The sequence below is a fragment of the Diabrotica virgifera genome, chromosome 7 (genome assembly GCF_917563875.1).
Source record: "Diabrotica virgifera virgifera chromosome 7, PGI_DIABVI_V3a".
In the NCBI taxonomy this organism is placed as follows: domain Eukaryota; kingdom Metazoa; phylum Arthropoda; class Insecta; order Coleoptera; family Chrysomelidae; genus Diabrotica; species Diabrotica virgifera.
The window spans coordinates 134,258,371-134,272,555 of NC_065449.1; the positions used below are offsets into that span (position 1 = coordinate 134,258,371).

Sequence of the window (14,185 nt, forward strand, 5' to 3'; positions counted from 1 at the left end):
ATCACACATTAAAAGTGTGTTGCAAGAACTTCATAGCAGCCTTTCTGGAGGACATTTTGGAGTAAAAAGAACACTGGCCAGAGTTCGAGACAGATTTTATTGGATCAATTGTCGCTGAGATGTAGAAGAATGGTGTAAGAAATGCGACTTATGTAATGGTAGAAAAGGCCCTAAACTAGAAGTCGTGGTAAAATGGCACAATATCTTTCCGGAGAGCCTTTAGAACGACTTGCAGTGGATATTCTCGGTCCACTTCCAACGACAGAGAGAGGTAACAAGTACTTAATGGTTGCAATATTTTTCAAAATGGCCTGAAATTGCACCCCTACCTAATCAAGAATCGACTACTGTAGCAGAAGCATTCATAACACACGTCGTATCAAGATATGGAGTTCCTTTAGAGTTTCATTCTGATTAGGGACGGAATTTTGAATCAGAATAATTATGGCAAGAATTAATGAAAATCTTGGGTATTAAGAAAACTAGAACTACGCCTCTCCACCCACAATCAGACGGAATGATCGAAAGACACAATAGAACTATTTGTCAATACCTCTCAATGTTTGTTGCTGATAATCAAAAAGATTGGGATACCCTAATTCCTCTATTCCTGTTAGCCTACAGAAGTTCTGAACATGAAGAAACCGGTTATTCTCCATCAATGATGATCGCCGGAAGAGAAATTAAGCTTCCTCAAGATCTTATTTTCGGAAAATTGCCTACCTGCGAAGAAGAACCTTCATCCCTGACGTACCTAGAAAACTTGAGAGAAAAACTGGAAAAAGTCCACGAATTTGCTCGTAAAAGTTTAAAGCTTCAAAGTGATAAAGCCAAGTCTAGGTTCGATGTGCAAGCTACTGTGACAACTTTCCAAAGAGGTGACCCAGTATGGCTATACAATCCCACACGCAAGAAAGGACTTTGCCCAAAACTTCAACGAAACTGGGAAGGCCCGTACACCGTCTTAAAGAAAATAAATGATCTATTCTACCGCATCCAGTTTTCAGGTAGAAGTAAACCCAAGGTAGTTCATATTGAGATATTAGCCCCATATCATGGAACTGATCCACCCTGTTGGCTTCAACCAGACCCAGCAGTGTTGTGACAGTTCTGTAGATTGATCCTACATAGAAAAAGTCCCTCGACGTGAAAGAAGAAGTAGTCACGTACGAGAATGTTCTGGATGTCATGGAATAACCCAGAAATGTCTGGTGACGTCTAGAACGTCAGAAATCTATATAAACATATGTGTTTGACATTTTATAGTTCAGTTGTAATTGGGTATTTGAAGTTAAAAGTTGTCAGATTGTGTTAAAGAGTTGTATTGTAATTATTTCTGATGGAGTTGAATAAAAGTATCTTCAAGAGTGTAACAATATTGTCTGTTTATCATAACTCCCTCTATAAATTCCCACTTGAACCCGCAAACCTCATACAGTCCACAAACTCTAAAATTATATTAATAATTTCACATAAATGTAGGTACATATCTTTATCGTATTGGTAGGGGAGCCCAAGCGGGGATTTTTGCAGTTACTCGAGCGCGTCAGATTATGACATGGGGAGAAACCTTGTACCCTGTAAATGTACCCCTACCATATATTGGATCTTAATACAGGGGAGTCCGTTAAGGGGGCCCGAAAAAAAATCTATTCTTAGAAAAACTCGAAATCGTCAGATTAAGATAAGTACATGCATAACAGTGTATATTTAAAAAATCTGAGGGTTTGAGCGGGGCGTAAGAAAATGGGTGAGTCACAAAATTTCACAAGAAAAAAGCGAATATTTAGTCGAAAAACTAAAAAATACGTGTTGAATATTTTTAAAAAATCTACCGAATGATACCAAACACGACTCCCACGGAGAGGGGTGGGGGATAAATTTAAAATTTTAAATTGGAACCCAGCGATATTTCGCGAAATAAACATCAGATCGAAAAACTACAAGATACACGTATTTAATATTTTGAAACAATCTATCGAATGACACCAAACACGACTCCCCACGGAGGTGGGGCCTCCGTGGGCACCACGAATATTAAATAGGAGCCTCCATTTTTTAATGCAGATTTAGATTCCTTACGTAAAAATAAGTAACTTTTATTCGAGAGATTTTCCACATTATGGATAGATGGTGCTTTAATCGGAAAAAACGATTGTTGGAAATGGAAAATTAAATTAAAAAATAGGAAGTACCCACTTAAATGGAAAACTTTACTTAATTTTTGGTTTTAGGACCTAATCTCCACAACCCAATAGGTTACCATAACGCTCGAGTAACTGCAAATGGACAGCCTAAGTCTGACGTCACAAATGTCACAAAATTTGGAGGAGCTTATATTGACTCCAAACAATGTTGTTTGTAACGTTAAATGGCCATAAGGAATTTTTCATTTACGTGCTTTGTGTGGCAAAATAAGACTTCATTTAGGTATTTCGTTAAAGAAACGTGTTAATTAAGAGATTTTTATTCGTTTTTGCTCAGGTGGTTTTTATTCCTTAGTGGTTGAAAATAAACGTAACCTCAAAGCTATTTACGTTCTAATCATTGCAATAAACCTGGACAAAAACGAATAAAAATCTCTTAATTGACACGTTTCTTTAACTAAATACCTAAATGAAAAGTCTTATTTTGTCACACAAACCACGTAAACAATAAATTAAAAATTCCTTATGAGTGTTTAACATTATAAACAACTTTGTGGACATCTTGGATTTTAAAGCACCCTAAAATATGTCTGTGTAGATATTGGCATTGAATCCGACCCGGACCGACCGTCACATGTAACACCGTTGCCGTATCCTCTATTTTTTCATACTATCACGTTACAATTTTTTGTGATATTATATTTGTGTGTGAAATGTATCATTTTTGTGTATTTTAGGTATGTTCTAATATGTTATGTATATATAGGTTTTTACTTGATTATTTTAAATCATTGTGACGTTTAACTTGCTAGAAACCTTGTAATATTGTGTACCTAATGTGTTAAAAGTAAGTAGTTTTGAAACACCAATTAAGTAAAGTTTATTATGTTGTTGTTTTCACCAATTTTGAAAAAATGTGAAAACATTGAATTGTCCACGTCCGTCTGTCTGTCCGTCCGTCTTGTCTGTCTGTTTGCAAACTCAACTCCTTCGTCATTATACCAGGTAGAATGACAAATGAGGTGTCAAATGAAAGCTTATCCAAGGATGGTACTAAAGGTGAGAAATTTAACCAAGGCTGTCTGTCCGTCTATCTGTCTGACCGCGTATATGATTCCTTCGTCACTGTACCAGGTAGAATGACAAATGAGGTGTCAAATGAAAGCTTATAATCCAAGGATGGTACTAAAGATGAGAAGTTTGACATAGGCTGTCTGTCCGCCTGTCCGTCCGACCTGGTATAGTGACGGAGGAGTTATATTCGCGGACAGACAGACAGACGGACAGACAACCTAGGTCTAATTTCTCACCTTTACTACTATCCTTGGATTATAAACTTTCAGTTGACACCTCATTTGTCATTCTACCTGGTATAGTGACGGATGAGTTATACTCGCGGTCGGACGGACAGACGGACAGACAGCCTATGTCAAACTTCTCATCTTTAGTACCATCCTTGTATTATAAGCTTTCATTTGACACCTCATTCGTCATTCTACCTGGTATAGTGACGAAGGAGTTATATTCGCGGTCGGACGGACAGACGGACAGACAGCTTATGTCAAATTTCTCACCTTTAGTACCATCCTTGTATTATAAGCTTTCATTTGACACCTCATTTGTCATTCTACCTGCTATAGTGACGGATGAGTTATATTCGTGGTTGGACGGACAGGCGGACAGACAGCCTATGTCAAATTTCTCACCATTAGTACCATCCTTGTATTATAAGCTTTCATTTGACACCTCATTTGTCATTCTACCTGCTATAGTGACGGATGAGTTATATTCGTGGTTGGACGGACAGGCGGACAGACATCCTATGTCAAATTTCTCACCTTTAGTACCATCCTTGCATTATAAGCTTTCATTTGACACCTCATTTGTCATTCTACCTGGTATAGTGACGAAGGAGTTATATTCGCGGTCGGACGGACAGACAGCCTATGTCAAATTTCTCACCTTTAGTACGATCCTTGTATTATATGCTTTCATTTGACACCTCATTTGTCATTCTACCTGGTATAGTAACGGAGGAGTTATATTCGCGGTCGGACGGACAGGCGGACAGACAACCTATGTCAAATTTCTCACCTTTAGTACTATCCTTGGATTATAAGCTTTAATTTGACACCTCATTTATCATTATACCTAGTATAATGACGGAGAAGTAAATGTTATTATTCTATTATCATTGTAGGTATATTTAACATTGATTGAAATTATGAAAGAAATATATAGAAAACAGCATGGCAACACTGTGATGCACAAACATAAAAATGCAGCCACATTCAGCTGTGCCAGCTGTGCGTTACATAGGGTGCTTTAAAATCCAAGAGGTCCCAACTTTGTTTGGAGTCAAATATAAGCTCCTCCCAATTTTGTGATGTCAAGACTTAGGATGTCCATTTAGCATACTTTCCTCCCCTACTGTATACATACATATCTCTATACACAACACTGAACACATGGCAAAGTATAATAAGTGATGTATATGTAAAAAATTAATGTAGAGTTCTTCTTAATTGTTAAATTTTAGTAAAAATGGCTTTTTGTCAAAAGATACTCACCGAGATGTTATTTCATTTGCTATTGCAATAGCGGTATCTAAAGTTTTTTGATCGTGTGCTGAAATTGGTTTCACAGTAGCTTGTTTCCTAGGTTTACTATTTAATTTTTCACGCAATTCATTACTTCTATTCGATCCTTCATGATCCAACGAATGGTTTTGAGTACCTAAGGAACTGAACATCATTTCCATTTCAGCCATTAAAGATGGACCTAAGTCTAAACTAGGACTGTTAGTATTTTCTTCATCACTGATTTCGTGATATTCATGGTCTTGAAGAGGAACTGGAGCCGATACTAGATCACCTTCAAGTAAAGGAGCAGCTTCTAAGTCTTTGTGAGGTCGGTAAGGAGCCACAACTTGTGTTGGAACTGTTCCATACTAGAAATAACATGGATGACATTTCAGAATTTAGATTTAAATCTATTTCATTAATTACATAAGGTCATTATGATTTTATTTTTTTTTTCAAATTCAACTATTTCATATTCGGAAATCATGTTCTGCAATGGGGATACATAGTCTAAGATCCGAATATAGGTCAACCTACACCCATCTGCTTTCCGGATGAAACATTTTTTTTTATTAAATTTCATACATCGACAAATATTTCTAGCATGGGTTCCCTATCAAAATCGCGTCATAGCTATCCTTAAGGGGGGGGGCGTAGCGGTTGAAATCAATAATTCAAGCACATTTTTTTTAAACTATGGTAAAAATTATTTTATTTTTAAATTAAATAGGCATATTTAGTATAATTCATAAATTATTCAAGGAAAAATATTGAAAAATAAGCCAAGGGTGACACATTTTTGAAGACACCCAAAATATAATGCATTTGCGGTGTCTTTAAAAATTTGCAACCGTTGGCTTATTTTTCTATGAAACGCTACTGAATATGCCTATTTAATTTAAAAATAAAATAATTCTACCATACTTTAAAAAAAATGTGCTTAAAATATTGATTTCAACCCCTACGGCCCCCCTTAAGGATAGCTATGACACGATTTTGATAGGCAACCCATGCTAGAAATATTTGTCTATGTATGAAATTTAATATAAAAAAAATGTTTCATCCGGAAAGCAGATGGGTACAGATCGAAATATATTCGGATCCCGTACTAACACCTAAACGACAACTCAACACTATACACACTGACGATCAGGTGGCGATTCAGGTGGGAGCCAAGCTCTGATTATGTATACCGTGGAACGAAAATCCAACAAAGTGGAAGGACAGAATTCGAAATAGGCGAAGATCGACCTGCATCTCCAGAATCTCACATATAACGAATTCGAGTACGAAATATTATGAATAGGAAAACAACCATAATAGAAGAGGACCAACAAAAACAACTTTGTTGGTATGGCCATGTACAAAGAATGGAGGAACAACGACTCCCAAAGCTGATAATGAAATGGCAATCCACGGAGAGAAGGAAAAGGGGCAGACCGAAAACTACCTGGATAAGTGGAATCCAGAAAGCAATGTCTGAGAGAGATCTACGACCAGGAGATTGAACAGATCGACGCTGCTGGAAAATAGAAACCGGAAGGCGCAGGACGCTGTGAACCGGTGTTATATATACAGTACGTAAATCGTTCAGCTGGACATAGGCAATATACATTGAGAGAATTATGGCAACTGCGTTAACCTGTGTTAGCTGAAGCTTCTGTTCGAGTACGAGTTTTTGGTGCAATAGAGCTGTTAGAACGAATAGAATGAGTGACTTTTGAAGCAAGGCTGTCCATAAATAAATCAAAAACAAAGTTTATGATTAATGAGTTAATAATTTTACTTTAATTTTTAAAGTATTTTTTATTTAAAAACTAATTTCAAAACTAAACAGTTTTCACATTTCCTTAGGCCAAAAATATTTAGCTAGTACATTGTCATATTTTGACGATTATTTGTGTCAGTCGAAATGAGTTGTCAATTTTAAGGTTAATGCCCCTTAATGACAATAACTATATTGTCATAGAGAGAGCTCAGTTGCCACAATTATCTCAATATAATACAATGCAGGGTTGAAAAAAAATCATGTTTTTTTTATTTTATGCAAAACACATGTTTTTTTTGTTTTAAACGTTTTTTTTTTGTTTTAAACATGTTTTATTTTGTTTTTCAATTTTTTGTTTTAAACAAATAAAACGCGTTTAAAACACATGTTTTTTTGTTTTAAACATGCGTTTTTTGTTTTAAATTTTATGTTTTAAACAAATAAAACTTAAAAAAACATTGTTAAACCATGTTTTCTTAAACATAATATTAATAACTTTGATTTTAATAATAATAAGACCAATTGCAGTTAGGAGCTATTGCCTGGGGGAACCCCAGACTATTTACTATTTATCAATTCGCATTGCAAGTTGGCTATTGCAATAACGCCTACTGTAAGTTATTTTGTGGTGTTTAGTGTCTTTTTGAAACACGTAAATGGTGAATTTTTGTACATGATACGAAGGAGCTCAAGGAGCGTATGGAAATGGCTTTGACCCCAGCTCATTTTTTGGCAAATTTGCTTGATAAGCACTTTAGTGGAAATAAACTTATCATCCATCCATTATAAATTATCATCCAGGAGCATTGCCAATTTTTATTAATTACCAGGCAAAGTGTGTACCCTTTAAACCATATACGTTATCTAAACATTAATTGAGAATGTAATACCAAAGACATGGTAGCGTTCTATGAAAAATATAAATACTACAGCATTGGAACTTGTTCAACAGCTCCACACAGCTAATGCATTGTCAGCCAACATAGAAATACTCTTCTCCTCAACATACAGTTTACCATTCCAAACTACGTAATCGGCTAGTCAATGTCAAAGCTGCTAAGTTGGTTTCAATTTTTAAAGAGCTTAATTGCATCAGTAATGGCGTGACTGATCAGATATCAGATTCATACTTTTAGATTACAAGATTACTATGAGACTGGAACAGTTTTGAGAAATTTATTAACTCTTGTATGCAAAATGTTTTAAGTTTTCCAATTTTGTTAAGTTCCGGTTATTAATAAAAAAATAATATGTATGTTAACAAGTTTGTATAATGTATTTGAGAATTTTTTTCATATTTATTTATTATTTTAATAAAGATAATAAAAAAAAACACGCTTGTTTAATTGTTTAAGTGTTTTAAACGTGTTTTAAACTGTTTTAAACATATGTATACACACGTTTAACAGTTGTTTAAAACAAAATGTTTAAAACGAAACAACCCTGATACAATGTATGTATTTATGTATCTAAATATATACAATGTATGTTCCCCATGTCCAGCTGAACGATTTACGTACTGTATAACTATTTCATATTCAACTATAAAATATTAATTTAACTATACAACTATACAATTCAACTATACAATATAGAACAACTCACGTTTCCTTTGGAGCCATCCATCCAACTGAGATCACCAAAATACGCTCCGTCTAAACCGACGTGGCCCGTATGTTTAAAATCACCCTGTGGAGCACTAATCATTTCACTACGTAGTTTTCTACGAGCTGAAGATCTTGTGCTGTCCGAACGTAAAAATGAGGAACTTGGGAGGTCGCTACCTAGATAAGCTACAACGTTGATTGGATCAAAAAGTCCAGTTTTACCGCTTGCTGTTGCCCCTTTCCAAAGAGGTTGATGAGTTCTAAATAAGGAAATAATAATTGTAAAATAATCCAAAACTCACTACTATTTCGATGTGTCAGAAGCCAATCGGTGTAAGTCAATAAGGGTTTAATTTAAAATGATATCGATGCCTCAGAAGCCAATCGGTGTAAGTCAGTAAATCTTTAAAATGAGATATGGGCCATTCCACGAACATACGCCTGTTTTGGATTACTTCGACAACGAATATTTTACTGTGCAACATAAGAAGTACGAAAGTAAATAGCGCTAATAATTATTCCAATAAACAACAATGTAATTTGCAATTTATTTTCGTTCTTCTTATTTTGCACAGTAAAATATTCGTTGTTGAAGTAATCCAAAACAGGCGTAAGTTCGTGGAATAGGGATAATAAGATGTTTGTGAAAATAGTTGCACAAAAATAAGGAGTCATTAGAAATAAATAAACCGTCTTTATTTATGATAATATAAGTACTATACTCATAAATACAAACAAGGAAACTAAAAAACTTTCATTATTTTTGAAAAATAACCACTTTTCACCAAAAATATTGACTTACGTCCACCGAAAAATTCTTCAGTATCTGATAATAATTCTGAATCGTTTTCCCTTGCTGAGGCAGCTCTCGTTTGGTTTATTGTCGGCAACTTTCTGTAGAATGAGTGATAATGTGGTGGAATAAATTTCAAGAGATCAAACATGTGTTTCTTTTTAATATGCTTCACTGGCCTACGCTCAGAATACAAAAGACCTTGAACTATATTAGACAAAATTTGAGGCCTTCCCTTTGATGCCGGTTTTGAAATATCAGTTTCATCGAATTCAACCCATTCCTGCAATGTTTGTTTATAAAATATAGAGTTTGGTTTATTTTTGCTGAAGCGTAACCATTTTATTTGTAACCAGTTCACTTTTCGACCATTTATATCAATTTTTCTGTTGGTAATACAATCCTCCAATTTTTTTGTTGATAAAAACTCTTCTCTCTTTATTTCAGTGACCAGAAACGCACTTTTGTTTTTAGAATTTTTTACAATATCCACCCAGTCACTTGGACCAAGTAAATTCTTTCTTTTTTGCTTTCTTTTCAATCATACCAAAATCAGCATCATTTGGAAGATAGCTGTGTCCTGACACAAGAAATTTGTGATCAATATGATCAACTTTCATATCAGGGTCTTGCACAAGTTTGTGGAGAGCTAAGGATAATTTTATATTTAGATTCTGCCCTGTACAACAATCGGAATACATGATTATGTGTTTATGTTTAGAAGCATTTTGCTTAAGGTGCTTTACAAGGCATGCTGCTATTTCCTGGGACCCTCTAGAACCCTCAGTTTCATTCCACATGTACATAAAACCCTTATTGGTATTAAAACTATGAACACCCAGGTTGTAAACATACATGGTCAGTTTGTAATAAGCCACTGACACACTCAATTTTGGAAAAGGAAGTACCTTTTCTAGATCAAACCTAAAAACATAATTTTCTTCACTTGCCTTCAATTTTTATAATGACTTACTTACAATTATTATTATAATGACTTACTTAATCTGACTTCTGAAAATATTAGAAAATTAATTTATTAATTATATCATAACGACTTACTTAAATATACATAAAGAAAATCTAAATTAGTGACGTATGTGTATGAACAACTGAAACATTTGACCTTTTTATTTGTGTTAGGTACGTGTTACGTCGCCTAACTCATTTTTAGGGAGAACGTGACTTACACCGTTTGACTTCTGAAGCATCCATATAATGAGATGTTTGCGAAAGTAATTGCAGAAAAATAAGGAGTCATTAAAAATAAATAAACTCTCTCTATTTATCATAATATAAGTACCTATTATATTCATAAATACAAACAAGGAAGTTATAATATTATTATACAGGGTGTAACGAAAATACAGGTCATAAATTAAATCTCATATTCTGAGACCAAAAATAGTTCGAATGAACCTAATTTACCTTAGTACAAATATGCACATAAAAAAAGTTACAGCCCTTTGAAGTTACAAAATGAAAATCGATGTTTTCGAATATATCGAAAACTATTAGAGATTTTTTATTGAAAATGGACATGTGGCATTCTTATGACAGGAACATCTTAAAAAAGAATTATAGTGAAATTTGTGAACCCCATAAAAATTTTATGGGGGTTTTGTTCCCTTAAACCCCCCCAAACTTTTGTGTACGTTCCAATTAAATTATTATTGTGGTACCATTAGTTAAATTCAATATTTCTAAAACTTTTTTGCCTCTTAGTATTTTTTCTATAAGGCAGTTTTTATCGAGTTGCGGCTTCTTTTTTAATATGTTTACATAAAAATTTTATGGGGGTTTTGTTCCTTTAAACCCCCCAAATGTTTGTGTATGTTCCAATTAAACCATTACTGTGGTACCATTAGTTAAACACAGTGTTTTTAAAACTTTTTTGCCTCTTTGTATTTTTTCGAGAAGGCACTTTTTATCGAGATATTACTTCTTTTTAATATGGTTCAAAATATACCTAAAAATGTAAATCATAAATAAATTTTCATATTATTACCAAGTCTCCATAATCGTACTTAGCCATATACAAATATGTGGTGGATTTGACAAATATTCAAAATATCTCGATAAAAACTGACTTTTCGAAAAAGTACTGAGAGGCAAAAAAGTTTTTAAAATATTGTGTTTAACTAATGGTACAACAATAATAATTAAATTGGAACGTACACAAAAGTTGTGGGGGGTTTAAAGGAACAAAACCCCCATAAAATTTTTATGGGGTGTCCAAATTTCACTATAATTTTTTCTTAAGATACTACTACCATAAGAATGCCACATGTCTATTTTCAATAAAATATTTTTAATAGTTTTCGATATATTGGAAAAAATCGATTTTCATTTTGTAACTTCAAAGGGCTGTAACTTTTTTTATGTGCACATTTGTACTACGGTAAGTTAGGTTCAATCGAACTATTTTTGGTCCCAGAATATGTCATTAAATTTATGACCTGTATTTTTGTTACACCCTGTATAAATATCATATAATAATATGTGTTACATCTCATAAATTATTTTCAGGAAGAATGTGACTTACACCGTTTGACTTCTGAAGCATCAATTTATTATTCAATTTATTGTGACTTATATAATGATAGAAGAAGCTGTTCATACCATGACAATTAAAACTAATAATTATAAAGTAAATTATTTATATATGAATTTAGGTAATTTGTTTATTTTTTTTCAGAACTAGAGACAAATTTTGTAGATACTGAATAAAATTATTAGTCATAGCTGTACCTCTAATAGAAACTATTACTCTATGATTACAGTACCTTATATAGTAGTTCCATTTTATCTATGCCTATGGGGCACGATTCATTTTCAAACAAATTAAATCAAAACGTAAAGTGAAACGTACGTCGATGTGTGTAGTATACAGTGACGAGCGCGCTAATAACCGGCAGAATAACGCAAAAAATGAAAAACATAATACATTGCGAAGTAAAGAGAGATGAAACTAGTGGAGATGGAAATTATCGGTATTAACGTATAAATTTACATTGCATTACATAGTTTCCCACCTCTAGACGTCTGTGTCGGGACTATTTTATTAAATTCTCCTGTCACAGTGACAGTTGTCATATTCCTTCGATACGTCTTAAGGTGGGAAACTATGTAATATAATGTTAATTGTAAATTGAAAATGTCTGCTAGCGGTAAGACGTGTGTTGCTTGCTCTGACAATTTTATAGTGAATACAAAATTTATAATTTGTGATTTTTGTAATAAATGTTATCACCTTCATTGTGCTAAAGTAAAGAAACAACTTTTGAAGATTAAACAAGATTGTGATAACTGTAAATGGTTTTGTAATGACTGTGTACCGATGTTTAATGATATTATCAACAAAAAAGCGGATAGAAATAATGAACTAATTGAAAAAGCAAGTAAGTTAATTGATTTATTGGAATCGTCAAATTCATCTCCACTTTCAAAATCTGATGGAAAATCTTGGGCTGATGTGAAAATAAAAAAAAACGGGACCCTTAATTATAAAACCAAAAAAACCTGAACCTAAATATGTAGTTCGGTTACAAAAAGTGTACTAACACAAAAACTTTGTCCAGCTGATATGGCTGTTTCTTTAGCTGAGGTAAAGTAAGGAGCAAATGGTCGTGTTATGATTCACTGTCAAGATAAGAAATCGTTGGAAAATTTAAAAAGTAATGTAGAACGGCATTTGGCGCTGAGTATGAAATAAAAGTTGGCAAATTGAACAAACCTAAAATTAAAATCATTGATGTTAACCCTGATGACTTGAATGATAATGGTGAATTTATTAATAAATTTCTAAATCAAAATTTACCAGATGATTCGATTCAAACTGATATTAAAATTATTCACAAATTTAAATCTAACAGAAGTAGAGGAAATAATGTAAATGTAATAATTGAACTTTCTCCTAAGCAATTTAATTATTTAATTTCTAACAAACAAAAAGTTCATATTGGATGGAACAGTTATCATTTTTTCGAATTTATAAGTGTAATTAGGTGTTTCCGATGTTGGAGATTTGGCCACTTTTCGGACAAATGTGCATCAAAAAATTACGTTTGTCCTCTCTGTGGGGATAAACATAAGAAGGATCAATGTAATAATACAACTAATTTTAAATTTTCTAACTGTACGTACGCTAAGGATATTATGAAACTAAACGATATTGATGTTAATCATCACGTTTTTGATATAAACTGTTCTTGCTATTTAAAACAGTTAACTAAAAGTAAAGAAAAAGTTAACTATCAATTCTAGCAATCAAAATCTTTCAAAAAGAATCATGAAAGAACTTTATTGAACGTTTATTTTCAGAATATAGGAGGCGTGCGTACCAAGCTTAACGACTTACAACAAGTGGTTGCTTGTTCTGATTATAATATAATTATACTACATAGTTGAAACCTGGCTTAATTCTGACTTTAATAATGCTGAGTTAGGACTTTCCAATTACAGCATTTTTAGAGCCGATAGAAATCATCTAACAAGCCATAAGCAACGTGGAGGTGTTCTGATAGCTACATCTAAATATTTACAAGTGTGTGAAGTTGTTATACCACAAAATAATATTGAACAAGTTTTTGTGCCACTTAAGTGTCATAATCAAATGCTTATTTTGGGTTCTGTGTACATCCCTCCTGCGTCTGAACATCAGTATTACATCGATCATTGTAGCAGTGTTACGTTTATATTTGAAAACTTTCCAGATAGTGATATGATTATATGCGGTGATTATAACTTACCCAATGTTAAATGGATAAATGATGAATTTGGAATTAGAGTTCAGTGTATTCCCAATTCTCCTGCTAATGATTTGTGTAATACTGCCAGTTATTGTAATTTATCTGGAATTAATGTGATACCTAATAGCAGAAATACTTTTCTCGACTTAGTTTTTTCTAGTTTGTCTAATATAATTGTGTCGGAACCATCTGATCCCTTGTTTGACAAAAGTGTCCATCATACTCCAGTTTCTTTGGAATTGTTTGTTAATGTTAACTCATCAACTTTAAATTATGAAGAATACTTTTTAGATTTCAGAAATGGTGATTACTTTAGCATAAATTATTTTTTTGCTGAGATTGATTGGAAATTAGTTTTCATCAACAAAAATATCAACGAGGCTATTGAAACCTATGAAATTCTATACAATTTAATACATAATTGTGTACCCATTAAAACATATAAAACATCCACATATCCTAATTGGTATAACTGTGATCTAAAATCGTTAATATTAAAAAAGAAAACTGCTCATAAAACATTCAAACAGACAGGTAGGG

The 14,185-nt window shown here is 33.2% G+C and overlaps 1 protein-coding gene across 5 annotated transcripts in view; it reads right to left on the minus strand.

The window, feature by feature from the left end:
* The window catches only part of LOC126888763 (activated Cdc42 kinase-like), a 1,045,651-nt gene that overhangs the window by 566,402 nt on the left and 465,064 nt on the right, over positions 1–14,185 (minus strand). For all 5 annotated transcript variants that reach the window (XM_050657144.1, XM_050657145.1, XM_050657142.1 and 2 more), the window contains exons 7-8: positions 8,103–8,364; positions 4,718–5,097 (exon numbers count right to left, since the gene is read on the minus strand). In XM_050657144.1, the coding sequence (XP_050513101.1) occupies positions 4,718–5,097; positions 8,103–8,364 (642 nt within the window). The remainder of the gene's footprint in view (positions 1–4,717; positions 5,098–8,102; positions 8,365–14,185) is intronic.